The sequence below is a fragment of the Anguilla rostrata genome, chromosome 3 (genome assembly GCF_018555375.3).
Source record: "Anguilla rostrata isolate EN2019 chromosome 3, ASM1855537v3, whole genome shotgun sequence".
Taxonomy (NCBI): Eukaryota; Metazoa; Chordata; class Actinopteri; order Anguilliformes; family Anguillidae; genus Anguilla; species Anguilla rostrata.
The window spans coordinates 7,446,816-7,460,859 of record NC_057935.1 but is presented as its reverse complement, the minus strand read 5'-3'; the positions used below and the strand labels follow the sequence as shown (position 1 = coordinate 7,460,859).

Below are 14,044 nucleotides of genomic sequence, written 5' to 3'. Positions count from 1 at the left end.
CACCCTCTGTACAGTACATCAAATTATTTCTCTTTCTCTTTCCCCTCTCTTTTGTATTCTTATTTCTTTTTCTATCCTCTTCTCTCAAATTGTCTCCCTCTCTTTTCATTCTTGTTCTCTCCCCCTCAAATTCTCTCTTTCTATTTCCTATTTCTTCTGTTTTTCTCTGTCCTCTCTCTCTCTCTCTCTCTCTCTCTCTTTCTCTCTCTTTCTGTTTCTGTCTCTCCCTCTTCTCCCTCTGTGTCCGTGCCCTATCGCTCACTGACATCAATTCAATTACCTCAAGTGATTTTTAAAGTGATTGGTTTTTTTTTCTTCTTCTTCTTCTTTTATTTACCCTGAAATAAATTAGACAGCCCCGTTCCCCTGACGATGTGATTCTTCACAGACCCGATTGGCTGGACACCGGCCAATCGGTTTGGACGGACAGGCATGTTCTTAATGATGTGCCTCTGCCACTGATGGGGATAGACCCCCATGGGGGTACACCAGGTTGGGGGGCTTTGTGAGAAGCACATATATTCAGTTAGTATTGAACCGGGGCCTTTGGCTCATCTTAGCAGATTGGAACTTAATGACATTATACATGATGACTGTGCAGTGAACACTGAACTCTCGCTTGCATTAAAGTACTGTTTAAAGTTTTGCGGGGGAGGGGGAGGGGGCTGTGGGGGGGGGGGGCTGTATTTAAATCTAGCGTAGAAGCTTTAATTATTAATGAATCACTGCTAATGAAACCTTGTTAATTGAGGGTTACTGCTGCTTTTCAACAGGGAATAAAAAAACCTTTGTCAAGGCAAAAATGCATTTCTGAATTTGTCTGCGTTTCTGTAAAGATCAAACCCTGTGCTTGTGGGTTCTGGGCTGTTTGGTAATGTTCGTGAAGAAGGAGCGTTGTCCTGAAAAGTACATTTAGCTTTTTTTTTTGTAACGCAGGCATTTCTAAGTCTGTAACACTGAAAAAGTTGTCGGTCAGCTCTCTTAATTTTCAGACCTTCCCCCCTGGGGGGGCTGATTCCCAGCAGATCAAAGGCATCCGATTGTTTGTGCTTTTCCAAAGGAAGTGATGATTTTTTTTTTTTTTTGCTAATAAATCCTGTCACAAGTGCATTCTGGGTAGGAAGCAATCTGCTCCCCTTTGGTTTCACCATCCCTTTCCCCAATAATTATGTGTTACGGTTGCCATTCCAAAAAATATACATATTACTATATGGGAACTACCTTACAATTTCTGCCATCTATCACAGGGTGATCTGTCTTGTTTCGTGACCTAGCGATTTCTCCATTGGCCTAGTCATAGCGAGTGGAGAAAGTGAAAGAAGGATTTTGGTTGAGATATGGTGTTCACTCAAGGAAATTTTTTGTTGTTGCTGCAGTGCATTATGGGGTGGGGTGGAGTGGGGGGGGGGCTCATAAGTGGAAAGGAATGTGGCCAATTAAGCCATTAAGCTAGGGGAACTGATCCGAAATTCATGAGCCTGGTTTGAGGGGGCCTGCTGCGGAACAGGTTGAGCTTTTGTTTAGACAGCAGGTTTTATTGCTCAAATCGGATTTATTCTTCAAATCTTTTTGGGCAGCTGTCCACACAATGATTTTTTTTCACAAAAGGCCAGATCAGATTCTTGTGTTTAGACAAGCGCCGTGTTTCTTATTTCGCTCGTGTGACGCGACGATGAAAGACAACACCGCGTTCTGTCAGGAGTAACCGAAAACGGGCACTCGAGAAGGCCAAAACCCCCCCCCCCCCCAAAAAAACAGGTTTGACCGGTCAGACATAAATCGCGTGGCCTGGTATCGGATACGTACCGGATTTCATGGCTTTGCGCATGAACGTGATCCAAATCGGTAATTGAAAGCATCCGATTCGACGCGATGGCTATTACGCTGTTTTGACTTCAAGGGGGGAAAACGATCGGGTCGACGTCGGACGTGTGGAACACAAAATGGATTCTGGCCACTTTCGGCTCTGTCGGTCTGAATGAAGCCGGAGGGGCCAACCCTGACCTGCCTGACCTGTCCTCTCCCGTCCTCCCCAGGTACCACCACCCTCTCCCCAGGATCAGGCCACGCCAGGAGGTGCAATGAGACCGAGAGGGCGTACTGCGTGAACGGCGGGGACTGTTACTTCATACACGGTATAAATCAGCTGTCCTGCAAGTAAGTGAGCGGCTCTACTCCTCCCCGGTTTCTTATTGCTCAGTTCCTGGAGCTCTCTTGTGTCCCAACAGGAAGATCTGTTACAAATGTTATTATGTTTTATTGAAGCTCTGAATGGCCGTCTCTGCACAGTGTTATTACACAAAAACTCTTTTATTTTTGCCCCCTTAAAAGGCTTGAAAGTCGCAACTTTTCTTTCTTTAATTTTGTTTATATACTAAATGGGCTTTGATTCTCTCTTTCTCGCTTACATAAAAACACACACACACACACACATTTTTAATACACACACATTCATGCACAAACATGCATGCACACACGCACATGCACACGCGCACACACACACACACACACACGAACAGGCACACATGGCAGAGAGAGAGGTAAAAGGTAGTAATGTGGGTACCTGGTAAGACTCTCTCTCTTTTAGGCCTCCTAAGCTCACCTCATGTCCCACCTGTCATCCGATCAGTTCTTTCTCTCTCGTTGTCACCCTTCTCTTTCTCATCTCTTCTTTCTTAGTCGTCTCTCACACTGTATAATCTCATCTTTATTTATCACCCTTTCCTCACCCCTTCTCTCTCTCCGAAAATATACACTCGAGGATCTTCAGTTCGTTCGTTCGTTCGCTCACGTTGATACACGCCGTGCGTTTATATGTTTTTTTTTTGTTTTGTTTATTTTTGGACTCGTTTATTTTTCCAGTGACGAGCGGAGGACCGAAGCCCGCGCTCTGCGGCGCGGCTGTTTGTGCCGGACGAGCTGAGCGACGGTCGGCTCCTAAATGTCACGTCCCGCTGGTTTAGAGGAGAAACAAATATTTACGACGGCTGGGGGGGGGCCTCCTACGAGGAAAAACAAAACCGCTGCTTACGCCGCGATTCCGAGAAAAGGAGGGCAGATTTACGCTGACGTCACAGGTGGCGAGCACATTCATTTATTTTATTTATTTTATTTTTTTGAAGGGGAATGTTGCGCATGATTAGCGCTAATAAAAATCAGCTGAAGGTGAGCGCGCTCAGATCGCCTGGGTCTGGGCCCCCTTTGAAAGACTCGAGACCTCTGGAACCACGGAGGTGTTTTTTTGGCGAGGCGGGAGAGATCGCGCGCGTCCCGAGTAACGCGGAGGGGTTGCGGGTTCAAGCGCCAGATGGGGCAGAGCCATTGACAGTGTCCAGCTGTGCGTGAAAATATTCAGGCCGCGTAGTTTGCTCCGGATAAGTGCGCGTGCAAAAAATAGCTTAGCACGTGCGTTTGAGAGGGGACAGAGACCAGCGCGGGTGTCGCCAACACTGTCATGCATTTCTTGCATAATGCATGCCCCCCCCCCGCCCCCCCCCCCCTCCAGCAGCTGCTGCTTCGTTCCACTGCAGTTGACAGGCAGAGGTGCTGAGTCTGTAGTGCACTGAGGTCAGGAAACCCTGCAGACTGAAAATCTTCCCTCCCTGGGTACAGGCAGCACGGGCAATATTCTCTCTTATTAACCCTTCATTTAAGGCGGTGGCTTCTCAAATGTTTTTTTTGGGTCAGGCCCCACTTTCGTAATAGGGACATTGTTTCAGTGGGTCGATGGGCACCACAACCAGGGATCTAACCCAAGACCGTGTCGGCAGTCCCGGCAGTGTCCAGCAGCCCAGCTGGTCAGTTGGGCGCCCCCTGCCTGCTTGCATGCGCAGTGCACCTCCCACTCACGTCTGTGCTCACGTGCTCGGTCACAACTGCAGCGTGTTGAAGAACTGGCTCGACATCCTGTGTGTGTCAGAGGAGAGAGCCAAAATTGGTACTGGAGGTATCAGCAGTTAATGTAACCGGTGAATAGCATTGGACATTAAGAACAGCCGAAATTGAGGCTAAGCAATGCCAGCAAAGCACTTTAGAGGGGCAGCATAGCTGCATGGGGCAGCTGACGCTTCCAGCAGAAATCTAAAATGAGAGGAAGAGAGAGAGAGGGAGAGACAGAGAGAGAAAGAGATGATATTGATTTATGATTGATTTATCGTTGTCATTACTATTATTATTTTATTTTATTCTGATTTAGTTAATTGATTGATGTATGCTTTGGCAAAGATTGCATTTGTATTTCATGCCAGTAAAATTGGCTTGAATTTGATAGGGAGGAAGGGAGCGAGAGAGAGAGAGAGAGAGAGAGAGGGAGGGAGGGGTAGTGCAACTTTGGGCATTTCTGACATTAGCTGAATGAGGTTCTAGAACTGCGGGTGAGACTATATTGCCAGCAATGGTACAAAAAAAGAATTGGGTTTCCCACAAATCAAGGGGTACTCAAAAAACGGGGGGATAAAGGGACATCGTGTAAGAGGAAGACTCCGGTCATCAGGTGTTCTGTAGCAATCTTTTTTTTGGGGGAGGGGTGAGGGGGGCCAGAATAAGTTAAATCTCTGCCAGCGGGAAGCACAGCTCGAGCAGCACGTACCGCTGACGCCACAGGAAGACGGACGGGGGGATTCCGCGAAGACCGTCGAGCGAAGACCCCCCACGGCAGCGCGGCGCGACGGCGCCCAACCAATGAGCTGCGCGGGAAAACCGGGGAGCGCCAATAACTCAATCCCGCGGTGGCTAATTCACTCAGCGCGCGGCAGGGGGCCAGAGGCTCGCGGATAATGCAGTGGCGGTCCGCGGGGAACGGCCGAGGCATCGCGTTCGATAAAGGCCCGGCTTCCGCGGGCATTACTCACCCGGCGAACAAGCGGGGCAGACAGGCCGCCGCTTATTTATGCCCCCCCCTGCCCCCCCCGCCCCCCCCAGCCCCTCTTTCGCTTTACAAAGTTCCTTCAGAGGCAAAAAAAAAAAGAGAGAGAGAGAAGAGTTAACGAACGACCCGCGGGGCCTGGCTCTTATCTGCCGCTTCGGAGCAGGTGTGTATTTCATCGCGGGGGTTTTTCTTTTGACAGACGACGTGGATGTTTCCAAACCCAGATAAGCGTTTTTTTTGTTGTTGTAGTTTTTTTTTGCATACGTAGCCCCGGCCCTCGCTAGGGTTCCAGCCCGGCTGCGTCGCGGCGTGGGATAGTAGCTTGGTGAGGGCTCCCGGCTCCGGGGCTGAGCTCTAAAGCGAAACGTGGAATCCCAATAAAAGTTACGCTTATCTGAGCTGAAGGCTTAGTGTCAGGTGGTGCGACCTGCTCACCCCCCCCCCCCCCCATCATACCCAACTTTAGCCGCTGGAAACCCAAAGCCCGCGGGCTCTCCTGAGCGTACCGGTCGAGCCGCGGACCCGAGACCCGGCGGATCGGCGGGGAGCGGGGATTCGTTTCCGTCGATGTCTGATTCGTCGTCTGGCCCCGGGTTCTCCGTCAGGGTGACGACCGCTAGAGCTGTCCGTCACCGGGAAACACAAGCAGCGCGGTGCCGCACACGCCTGAACACGTGTTCCCTGCACCGTCCCCCCTGGGGGGCTGGGGGGCTGGGGGGCTGAATGGTGGATAGGCCTCCCCGTGTGTTTGGCTAAAACGTTGAATTGTTCTAGCAGAGCTGCAGGGCCACTGTCTGTTCACTCTTTTGATTGAGAGGCTTTGTCAGGCCATTTTCTGAGCAGACAAATTGCACTACATGTTTCCAGAAAGCCGATCCAGAGCACATCAAGACACCCCTCTTCCACCCCACCTAAATGCTTTTTTATTTTTACTATACCCTTGGCTTAGTGCCTCCCACATCCGTACTTGTGAAACGATTTTAATTAAAGTTTGATAATTGTCTGAATTCATTTTTTTTCTTACCTGCAACAGAGGTGAACTAAATTGAACTTAAAAGCAACGTAAAATGAATCCCCAACCACACACACACACAAAAGCACACACACACACACACAAACAAGCAGCAACCACACACAGGCACACAAACTCAATCACACACACATATGCACACCCACACATACACACACATGCACATACTGTACACACTGCCCCAATAATTTTGGGGTTGATTTTGGGCATTGCTTATAGATGTGCACTGATGGAAAGTCAAATTTGTTCATCAGAAAGAGCTGTTCCATAGGTTGATCACTGTTGACCTGTAATACTGGCCCGATTGATAAAACTCCACCAACCTACTCCATCCTTTAAGGATTTTTTAGTCTGTCAGACAAGACTCCCTTCTGAACAAAACCAGATTAACAGCAGGGTTACTCTATCCATAGGAAAAAATTTTAAAGGAAAAGCAGGTTAACTCACTGGAGATGAAGGGCAGTGTCATGCTGTAAATTAAAGTGTAACATTCTAAGCATCGCTAGTGCCCTAGGAAGCTCTTTATTTTCGACTGAACGTCCTCCTTCCCCTTATGGCGATTTGGCAGGATTTATTGAATACGGGTGTCAGGAGCCACCATCCTTACCTCTCAGAACACCCCCTATCAAAGTCAATATCTCTGCCTTCCACATTTTACATGGCCAATTTTTTTTTCCCCATATGATTTTTTTTTTCATAAACACTGAATTGTACATTCCAGAGAGGGCACCCCCCCCACACACACACACACACACCACACCACCCCCTACCCCTCGCCCCACTGAGCCTGTGGATAAGCGGATTTGGTTCCCCAGGGCTGTGAGACAGGGCCGGTCCATCATCTGAACACTTAAAGAGATACCAGAGGTACCCCCTCCCCTCCCCTCCCCCTACCCCCCCCCCACCTCAAAGCACAGTAAAAAAAATTTTAAAAAACAAGACACGGGGTTAAACTCACCGTGGAAACGGAATACCGCGACACCGCTGGCTCCTCCCACCTGCCGCTCTGCAGGATCCGGATCCGCGAGCTGTCGGGGCGGCGAGGCGGCCTCAGCCGGCTGTTACGACCGCGTGATTGGCTCTGAGAAATTAACCCCGTCAGGCCCGGGGCCCCCCGACGGGGCCCCCCGAGTCTCTGCACCTAGCAGGCGTAGAGCAGTCGTGGCAATAAAACAGCGGACCGCTTTGAAAGTGGTACGGAGATACGAAACAGGTCAGCTATGAAATGGGTTAAAATTTGCCGGGAAAGTTTGGGAATGGCTGGCCAAACGGAGACTGTTTGAGAGGTTATTTGCAAGCCGAGACATATTTGTCTTTCTCGTTGCAGTTTTTTTTTTTTAGCATTCATGCCATTGTCATTAATCTTAGAACGCAGCTTCGTCAGACCTCTCTTTAAACAGTTTTAGATTATATGTTTGAATGTGCAATGCGGCGTGTTCTCATAAAGGTTATTTATATTCTGACAGGCATATTAAATCATAAGGTATCCAGCCAAAACTGTAAAAGTGGGCAATTAAACCAGTTTATGACCTACCCATGTCAGAATGTTCGTTGCTTGGCAGGTTACTCTGTTTGAAAGATTTTCATGAGGCGGCAGTGGTGGGGATTGGTGATTGAGCATTGGAATTCTTGGAAATTTAACATTGGCACCTACGGAGATCCACTGTAAATCCAACCACACAGAAAAAAAGAATCAACAGATTGATTTAAAATGTGTTTTTCTTCAAGTCAACTGCATTGTCTGTGCAATGTCAACCGTTACAGACGTAAGGAATGATGCTGATTTGTTCTAGCCTTCAAATCCCAAACCCAGAATCTTAATCAGCAGTTTCCCTTCAAGAGAAAGATCCGCTAGCTTTGCTCTGCTTCACTCCATGTACACGCAACACACCTTGTTATTCCGTTAAACGGGTAATTCATATATTAAGAATGAAAACCCCACTGGGGCAAATTAAGTTACATATCTAGGTGGAGCTGCTGCTCCTCGGTGCCTCACTGGTCGAATGGAATTCTACGAGAGAGTAGAATTCTGAGAGAGAGGTGTTTTTCCACGGAGCTTTACTGTCCTGAACGTTGCCACGGCAGCGAGAGGCGGGTCTCTCCACCGGGCTGTCGATGGGCGCAGATCATTTAAAAGGGCGATTCGGCTGTGCCCGAGCTGCTGTTTACCGTCAGCAGGCATCCGAGTGCCCTCGGCTGAGCTGGAACAACATCAGACTGCGTTTCAGGTGACAGACCGTCAAACGCACCCGTGTGCTAAGCTAGCGAGATATAGCGAGAGCTTCCCCTGGCCTGGATATGGCATTGCCCCCACAGGGAATAACACAGGGGCTCTGACTGGCTGACCACAGATTAGAGTGCCCCCCCCCCCCCCACATTGTTATATGAATGAATTAGATGTGTTATCCGACCGCCAATGGGGTCTGTGGTACAAATTGACGATGGGCTTGTGTTAGACCTGCTGATTTAATTAATTTTTTTTTTTTTTTTTTTTTACTGCTGAAGTGCAGGTAGTCATATCACATCTTCATACAGAAGAGTGCTTTTTAACAGAATTGCTGGTACATGTGGACAGGTGCCTAAAACTGACAAAGGGTTAAAAAGAAAACCACTTGCCTTTTGTTATTCAAAATAAAAATTCTGGAAACAGCTTCATGACCAGCATAAACTGTGACTTGCTGTGTTAGTGGTCTCAGACAAACTGAATGCAGAGAGAGAGAGGAGACAGAAAGATGGGGGTAGAGGGGGAGATAGGGGAGAGAAAGAGAGAGTGAGAACGGAGGGAGAAGTAGACTTTTTTCCAGTATTACAGTATTCCTAGATGATAAGTCTGTTAATGTTTCACTTTGATCAGACGCCGGTCTAAGCCCGCTTCTGTGGCCTGTCTGTCTGACGGGGTAATACTGCCGTCTTCTCACCTGTGAGCACGCATCACTTAAAGCACGTATCCACAAGGCAGCAGGTAATGAACTCCACATGTCCACGTAAAAAAAAGCACCTCAGCCCCCTCTCACACAGTCCCTCACATCTGCAGAGGCTGTCGGCCGTAGTCTGTGAGCCCCCGTGAGTGAGTTCACATGTATGACAGAGAGAGAGAGCGTGTGATAGTACGAGGTTTCCTTGTGAGAATGTGCAGTTTGTGTGTGTGTGTGTGTGTGCGAATGTGTGTGCGCATGTGACTGAGAGAGAGAATGTGTGTGAGTGTATGTGTGTGAGCAGTTGGGCGGATGGGTGTGTTTTTGCTTGTGTGTGTTTGTGTGTGTGTGTGTGTGTGTGAGAGAGAGAGATTTGTGTGAATTAAACCGTCTCTCAGGTTCATCTGTAAACACACTGGGCTGCTTGTTGAAAGTTTTAGATTAGGAGTCTCTCTACAGACTGCTTTGTTTAATGAATATCATATCAGCAGCGGCTTAACATGTGAACCCAGAGGGTCAAGGGTCAGAGGTCAGCCTTACAGGAACCTCAACCACAAGTTCAGATCTCCTTCAAAATTCCTCCTTTGTGTTTGTTTTTTCATTTCTGTCTTCAAAAAACTGCGACTTTCACAGCCATTTCATCAGTGCATTGTTAAAACTTCCCCACCTTTAAGACACAAAAGGATTTCTTCTTAAAACATTTACATGATTTGAAACACAAGTTGGTTGTTTGTTCTGATTTGGAAAAAAAAATGACTCAAACTGGTTTCTTCAATTTTAATTGTGACATTGTTGTTGTTCTCTTTGTTTTTGAAATAACAGATGGAATTAAGCCTTTTTGGGTATTTCAGGGTCTTTTTCATGAAGTCCATTATAGGAAAAGTTAATTGCACAAATGTTTAAACATTCAGGCTTGTCCACGGTAAGTGTGTACTCATAAGTTGTCACAGATGGCACTAAGCCTGATGGCGCTAAGTTAACACAGCATAGTCGCAACAAACATCCAAGTGAAAATGTTATAGTTTGATTAAGAATCACTTTATTGACTGTGATTTTAGTGTCTGTCTGTTCCATCTGTAAATCACTGATGAAAATGTATACCAATATATGTCCCACAGGAAATCCAAAATACAAGGAATATGATACATTTTTACAGATTTTTTGGGTATCACACCATTTCAAGTAAATATCCGCATGCATAGTGTGATATATATTCAGCATAATGGTTTGGCAAAAGCAGATACAGAAAGTGTCTAAAGGAGACACTATTGAGACAAGTTTCCAATGTACGCGGTGTCGTTTGCCTTGTATGTAAATCATTCCTTGTGTTTGGGCTTTCTGTTTTTTAACATGTTTTCCTTCAGCGCCAGAAGGGGGTGCTGGACGTGCGACTTTTCTTCCCGTGTTGTGTCACGTGTCCCTTTCTCCCTCCCCAGATGTCCGCCTGAGTTCTTCGGGCCCCGGTGCCTTCAGACAGAGCCACTGAGGTTATACATGCCCAAACCGTATAAAAGTATGTTCACCTAAACTGAGTCCCCGGAAAACCAGTGTTTTTGCCAGGGTTGGTCTGGGGGGTGGAGTGGCCGGGGGGGGTGGGGTGGGGCGGGGCGGCAGGGGTGAGAGATCACCACTGAAGCCTGTTAGTTCCCATAGGTTTCTTCAGTTTCTTCCAATCTTCAAAGCAGGCCAAAAAGCGAGCTGTGATTGGCTGGCTGACGGACGCACTGCAGTGATGTCACCGATGGGGTCCTCTCTCTGCCTCCGTCTTCTGGGTTGTGCTGTTCTAATTCTGTTTTTTCTGCTCTCTTGTTCTCTCTCTCCCTCACCTTGTTTTGTGTTCTCCCTCCCACTCCCTTTCTCTCTCCCTCTCCCTCCTGCCCTTGCTTTTTCATTCTCATTCTCTCACCCTCTCGCCTTCAAATTCTGTCTCTTTCTTTCCATCTCGTGTATTCTCTGTCCCCTTCTCTCTCTCTCTTGCTCTCTCTTTCCCCATCCCTCTCCCCTCCCCCCCCTCCCTCCCTCCCTCCTGTGGCACTTTGTTTCCCTCCATCAGGTGTCCAAATAACTTTACCGGTGACCGCTGTCAAACCGACGTTATGGCCGGTTTCTACGGTATTTTCGCTTTCCTCTCCTGGCTGGTCCGTGGTGTTTGGAGCTGCATGCGCGGGGGCTGCGCTTTGGCATGCCTTTCTGTGTCCACGTCGCCCATCCTGTCTGCGTCTGCCCCCCCCCCACCCCCACCCCTCCTCGCTTCTCTGGCCATACCTCTCAACCTGGAGAAGTCGTTCCAGATTTCTCCTTACAAACTGGAACCCGTCTAATGAATGATTCCTGCGCACCGCCATCAGAAATGAATGCAGTGCGCAAAGCATGCTCTCTCCCTGCCTGCCTTCTGCGGATTGGTCAGAAACGCTGAGCGTGCGGCGGGATTTAAGATTCGCCTGATTGGTCTCGGCGTTTGCGGTGCCGGACGTCGTCGCGAAGACTAAACAATAAGCAGCGATAATATCCCGCGGTTTTAATAATTAAATTCTAGGCAAATAAATAACCACAATCATATGGAGGTATTGAAGTGAAATATTGCACTTTGAAAGGAAACTGAAAAACAAATATTATTTTATTTAAACGTCCAGGAGTATGACTAATTGGCTCAGATGTTCTCGAGGGAGTACTAAATATTTGGAGCTTTTCTTCAGCACAGAAGCAGCCAGCAATTTTGGCTGAACATTCTGGTGAAATCATATCATAATAATCTTTTCATAAATTTCTACCCTTCCAGAGTTCACCAGAAAGTATCTTTTTAAATCTTCCCACCTGTGTCAACAAATGTTTGCTCTGAAGAAACTTCTAAGAAAATAAATTAAACGAGTTAGTCAGCTTAGGTTCAGTAGAGGAGGAAACAGCCCGAAGGCATAATCCCCACAAAGGAATCTAACTGCTTTAAGAGATAAAATGCTGTTATACTATCTGTTAAAATTGTTAATTTCCTTATATGTCTTTGCCTTTATATCACAATGCACCATCAATCTTTGCTTATTATAAATATACATTATTTGTAATGTTAACGTACGATTTTTCCTGAGAATTATTGCATTGCAAATGTAAAAATAATGGCCACACTCAATGCTCTGAAACGAACAAAGGTTATGAAAAAAGTGCTTCATAAAAACCCAAGGGAAAAATATAGGTGCATTGATAACTACCATAATGATTAAAAAAGGCCACATGATTGGCTCAATCTGGCAGACAGGCCCAACATTAGAGCAACATTATTTATAAAATTGATTATACAGTATATTAACCTATTGCATTGTATGCTTGCTTTTATTCCATTCAGTTTAGGATGTTGCAAAACATATTAACTCCAATTTCCACAAAGCACAAAAATAATTTTTTTAGGAAACGTTAATTGTGTGACGAGCAATGCATGGAAATGCTGAGCAAGAAGATCTGGCATGAGCGATTAGCTACGAGCGCGTGGGCTAACCTCAGTGCAAGGCAAGGCATGGTGCATGACCCCTCATCCTAGCGCCCGCACGCTGTGCGGCAGTGCCTGCGGGAGACTGTTATGATGAGGAAAGCTACCCTCCTCTTTTCCCAGGATCGTGGGCCCAGGCCTGACTAATCAAACCCAGAGAGAATCCCCAGAAACGGGGGGCCCAGGCACGACTAATCAATCCCAGAGAGCATGCCCTCGGGGTGATCTCGGGAGAGACTGGGCCCCACCATCATAGCAAGTCACCCGCCTCGGTCTTATTTCATCCTAAGCAGGGAACCGCAACGTGCTTTTAAACACCGTCCAGGTTCCATCTCACGCAGCGCTGTGCAGAGCCAGCTGGCCAATCACTGACCACTGTACTGAGATGTTTGACCAATCAGATATTGCAAAACGGAGAGGTTCTTTTCCAACCGGTTAGAGTGTTGGACAGCTGCAGTCATAAACCCGGACATCCACCATATGGCCAGAGAGCAAATGTCATTGGTTTTAATGCAGATTAAAAAAAAAAAAAAAAAAATATGCTGCTAGGAAACTGTTTGACTTCCCCTACTGCAGTGAGTGTTTCTACCCTGAATGTCCTATATCCCCAGGCAGTCTGCTTTAACAGCTGTAAAACTCAGACGGAGTAGGTATAACTGGCAATCACTTTATTCACAAGAGGTGCTTGACAATGGAGGGAAGTCATGTTGACATGTTCTTGTTCACTTCGCGTCCTCACAGTTGGCTCCTTAATTGACGACTGAGATTGTCGATTGTCGACCAAATTGCGAGCCCATTAATGAAAACGAACGCTTCGCGTGGAGGTCCTGTCCCCAATCACATGTAGGAGGTGATGTTGTCTTCTCTCAGTTTCGCTACACTGGACGCTCGGCTTGCAAGGTAGATGTCAAGGGACCTCTGGCTTCTTGACCATTGATTCATTAGGCTTTTGCTGTGTGGCTTTGCCCTTGAGTGTATTTTTTCCCAGCCAGATAAACAGCTTTGTTAGCTGCCGGGAGCCACATCCGGGCCTGAAGGCCTCCTGAGATTTGGACGTATGCTGATCCTTGGGACAGGTGCCAGTTTGATGGACATGTATGCCCCCTGGATGCAGAGCCAGTCCATTATCCCAGTCCATCTCTCTGCGGCTGACTGCCGTGCTGAAATGCTAGTTTAGCCCCTCCCCCTCTCTGGTGTGAGTGCTGTGCTGAAGTCGTAGTTTAGCCCCTCCCCCTCCCTGGTGTAAGTGCTGTGCTGAAGTCCTAGTTTAGCCCCTCCCCCTTCCTAGTGTTGAGGAAGTGGGCTGGATGACTATCCCTCCTTCAGTGGCTCGTCAGCATGTAGTCTGGTCTGCAGTGATGTGCTACACTGATGACGTGACTGACACCTGCAAACACACGCCCATTCATACACACACACACACACACACACACTAACGTGCACACACACTCACACACGCTTACACTCCCACACACGTTTACACACAGGCACACATGCACAGACATCCATACACTCACACTCACACATACACACACACACTCATCAGGGCTGCTGTACAGTCTTTTGGTGTGTGGACTATAATGCAGGTGATTTTTGCGCTCTGAAAAATCTGCAGCACCGCCACCACCACTCTCCCCCCCACGCCCCCCCATTGGCCTAGCTGCTGGCAGTCTGCATGTTGTCATGACAACAACTGGGATATTCTGCAGACCAGACTCTGCATGCTGTCAGGTGGGATGGGGGAGGGGGGCGCT

At 47.6% G+C, this 14,044-nt stretch overlaps 1 protein-coding gene across 4 annotated transcripts in view; it reads left to right on the top strand.

Moving 5' to 3' along the window:
* Positions 1 to 1,963: 1,963 nt before the first annotated feature.
* LOC135250019 (pro-neuregulin-2, membrane-bound isoform-like) overlaps positions 1,964 to 14,044 on the top strand; it is a 31,485-nt gene continuing 19,404 nt past the window's right edge. For 3 of the 4 annotated variants that reach the window (XM_064325816.1, XM_064325817.1, XM_064325814.1), the window contains exons 1-2: positions 1,964 to 2,157; positions 10,866 to 10,924. In XM_064325816.1, the coding sequence (XP_064181886.1) occupies positions 1,979 to 2,157; positions 10,866 to 10,924 (238 nt within the window). In that variant the 5' untranslated portion in view covers positions 1,964 to 1,978. Of the gene's footprint in view, positions 2,158 to 10,248; positions 10,326 to 10,865; positions 10,925 to 14,044 lie in introns of all 4 variants that reach the window. The other variant, XM_064325815.1, reaches the window with a different exon arrangement.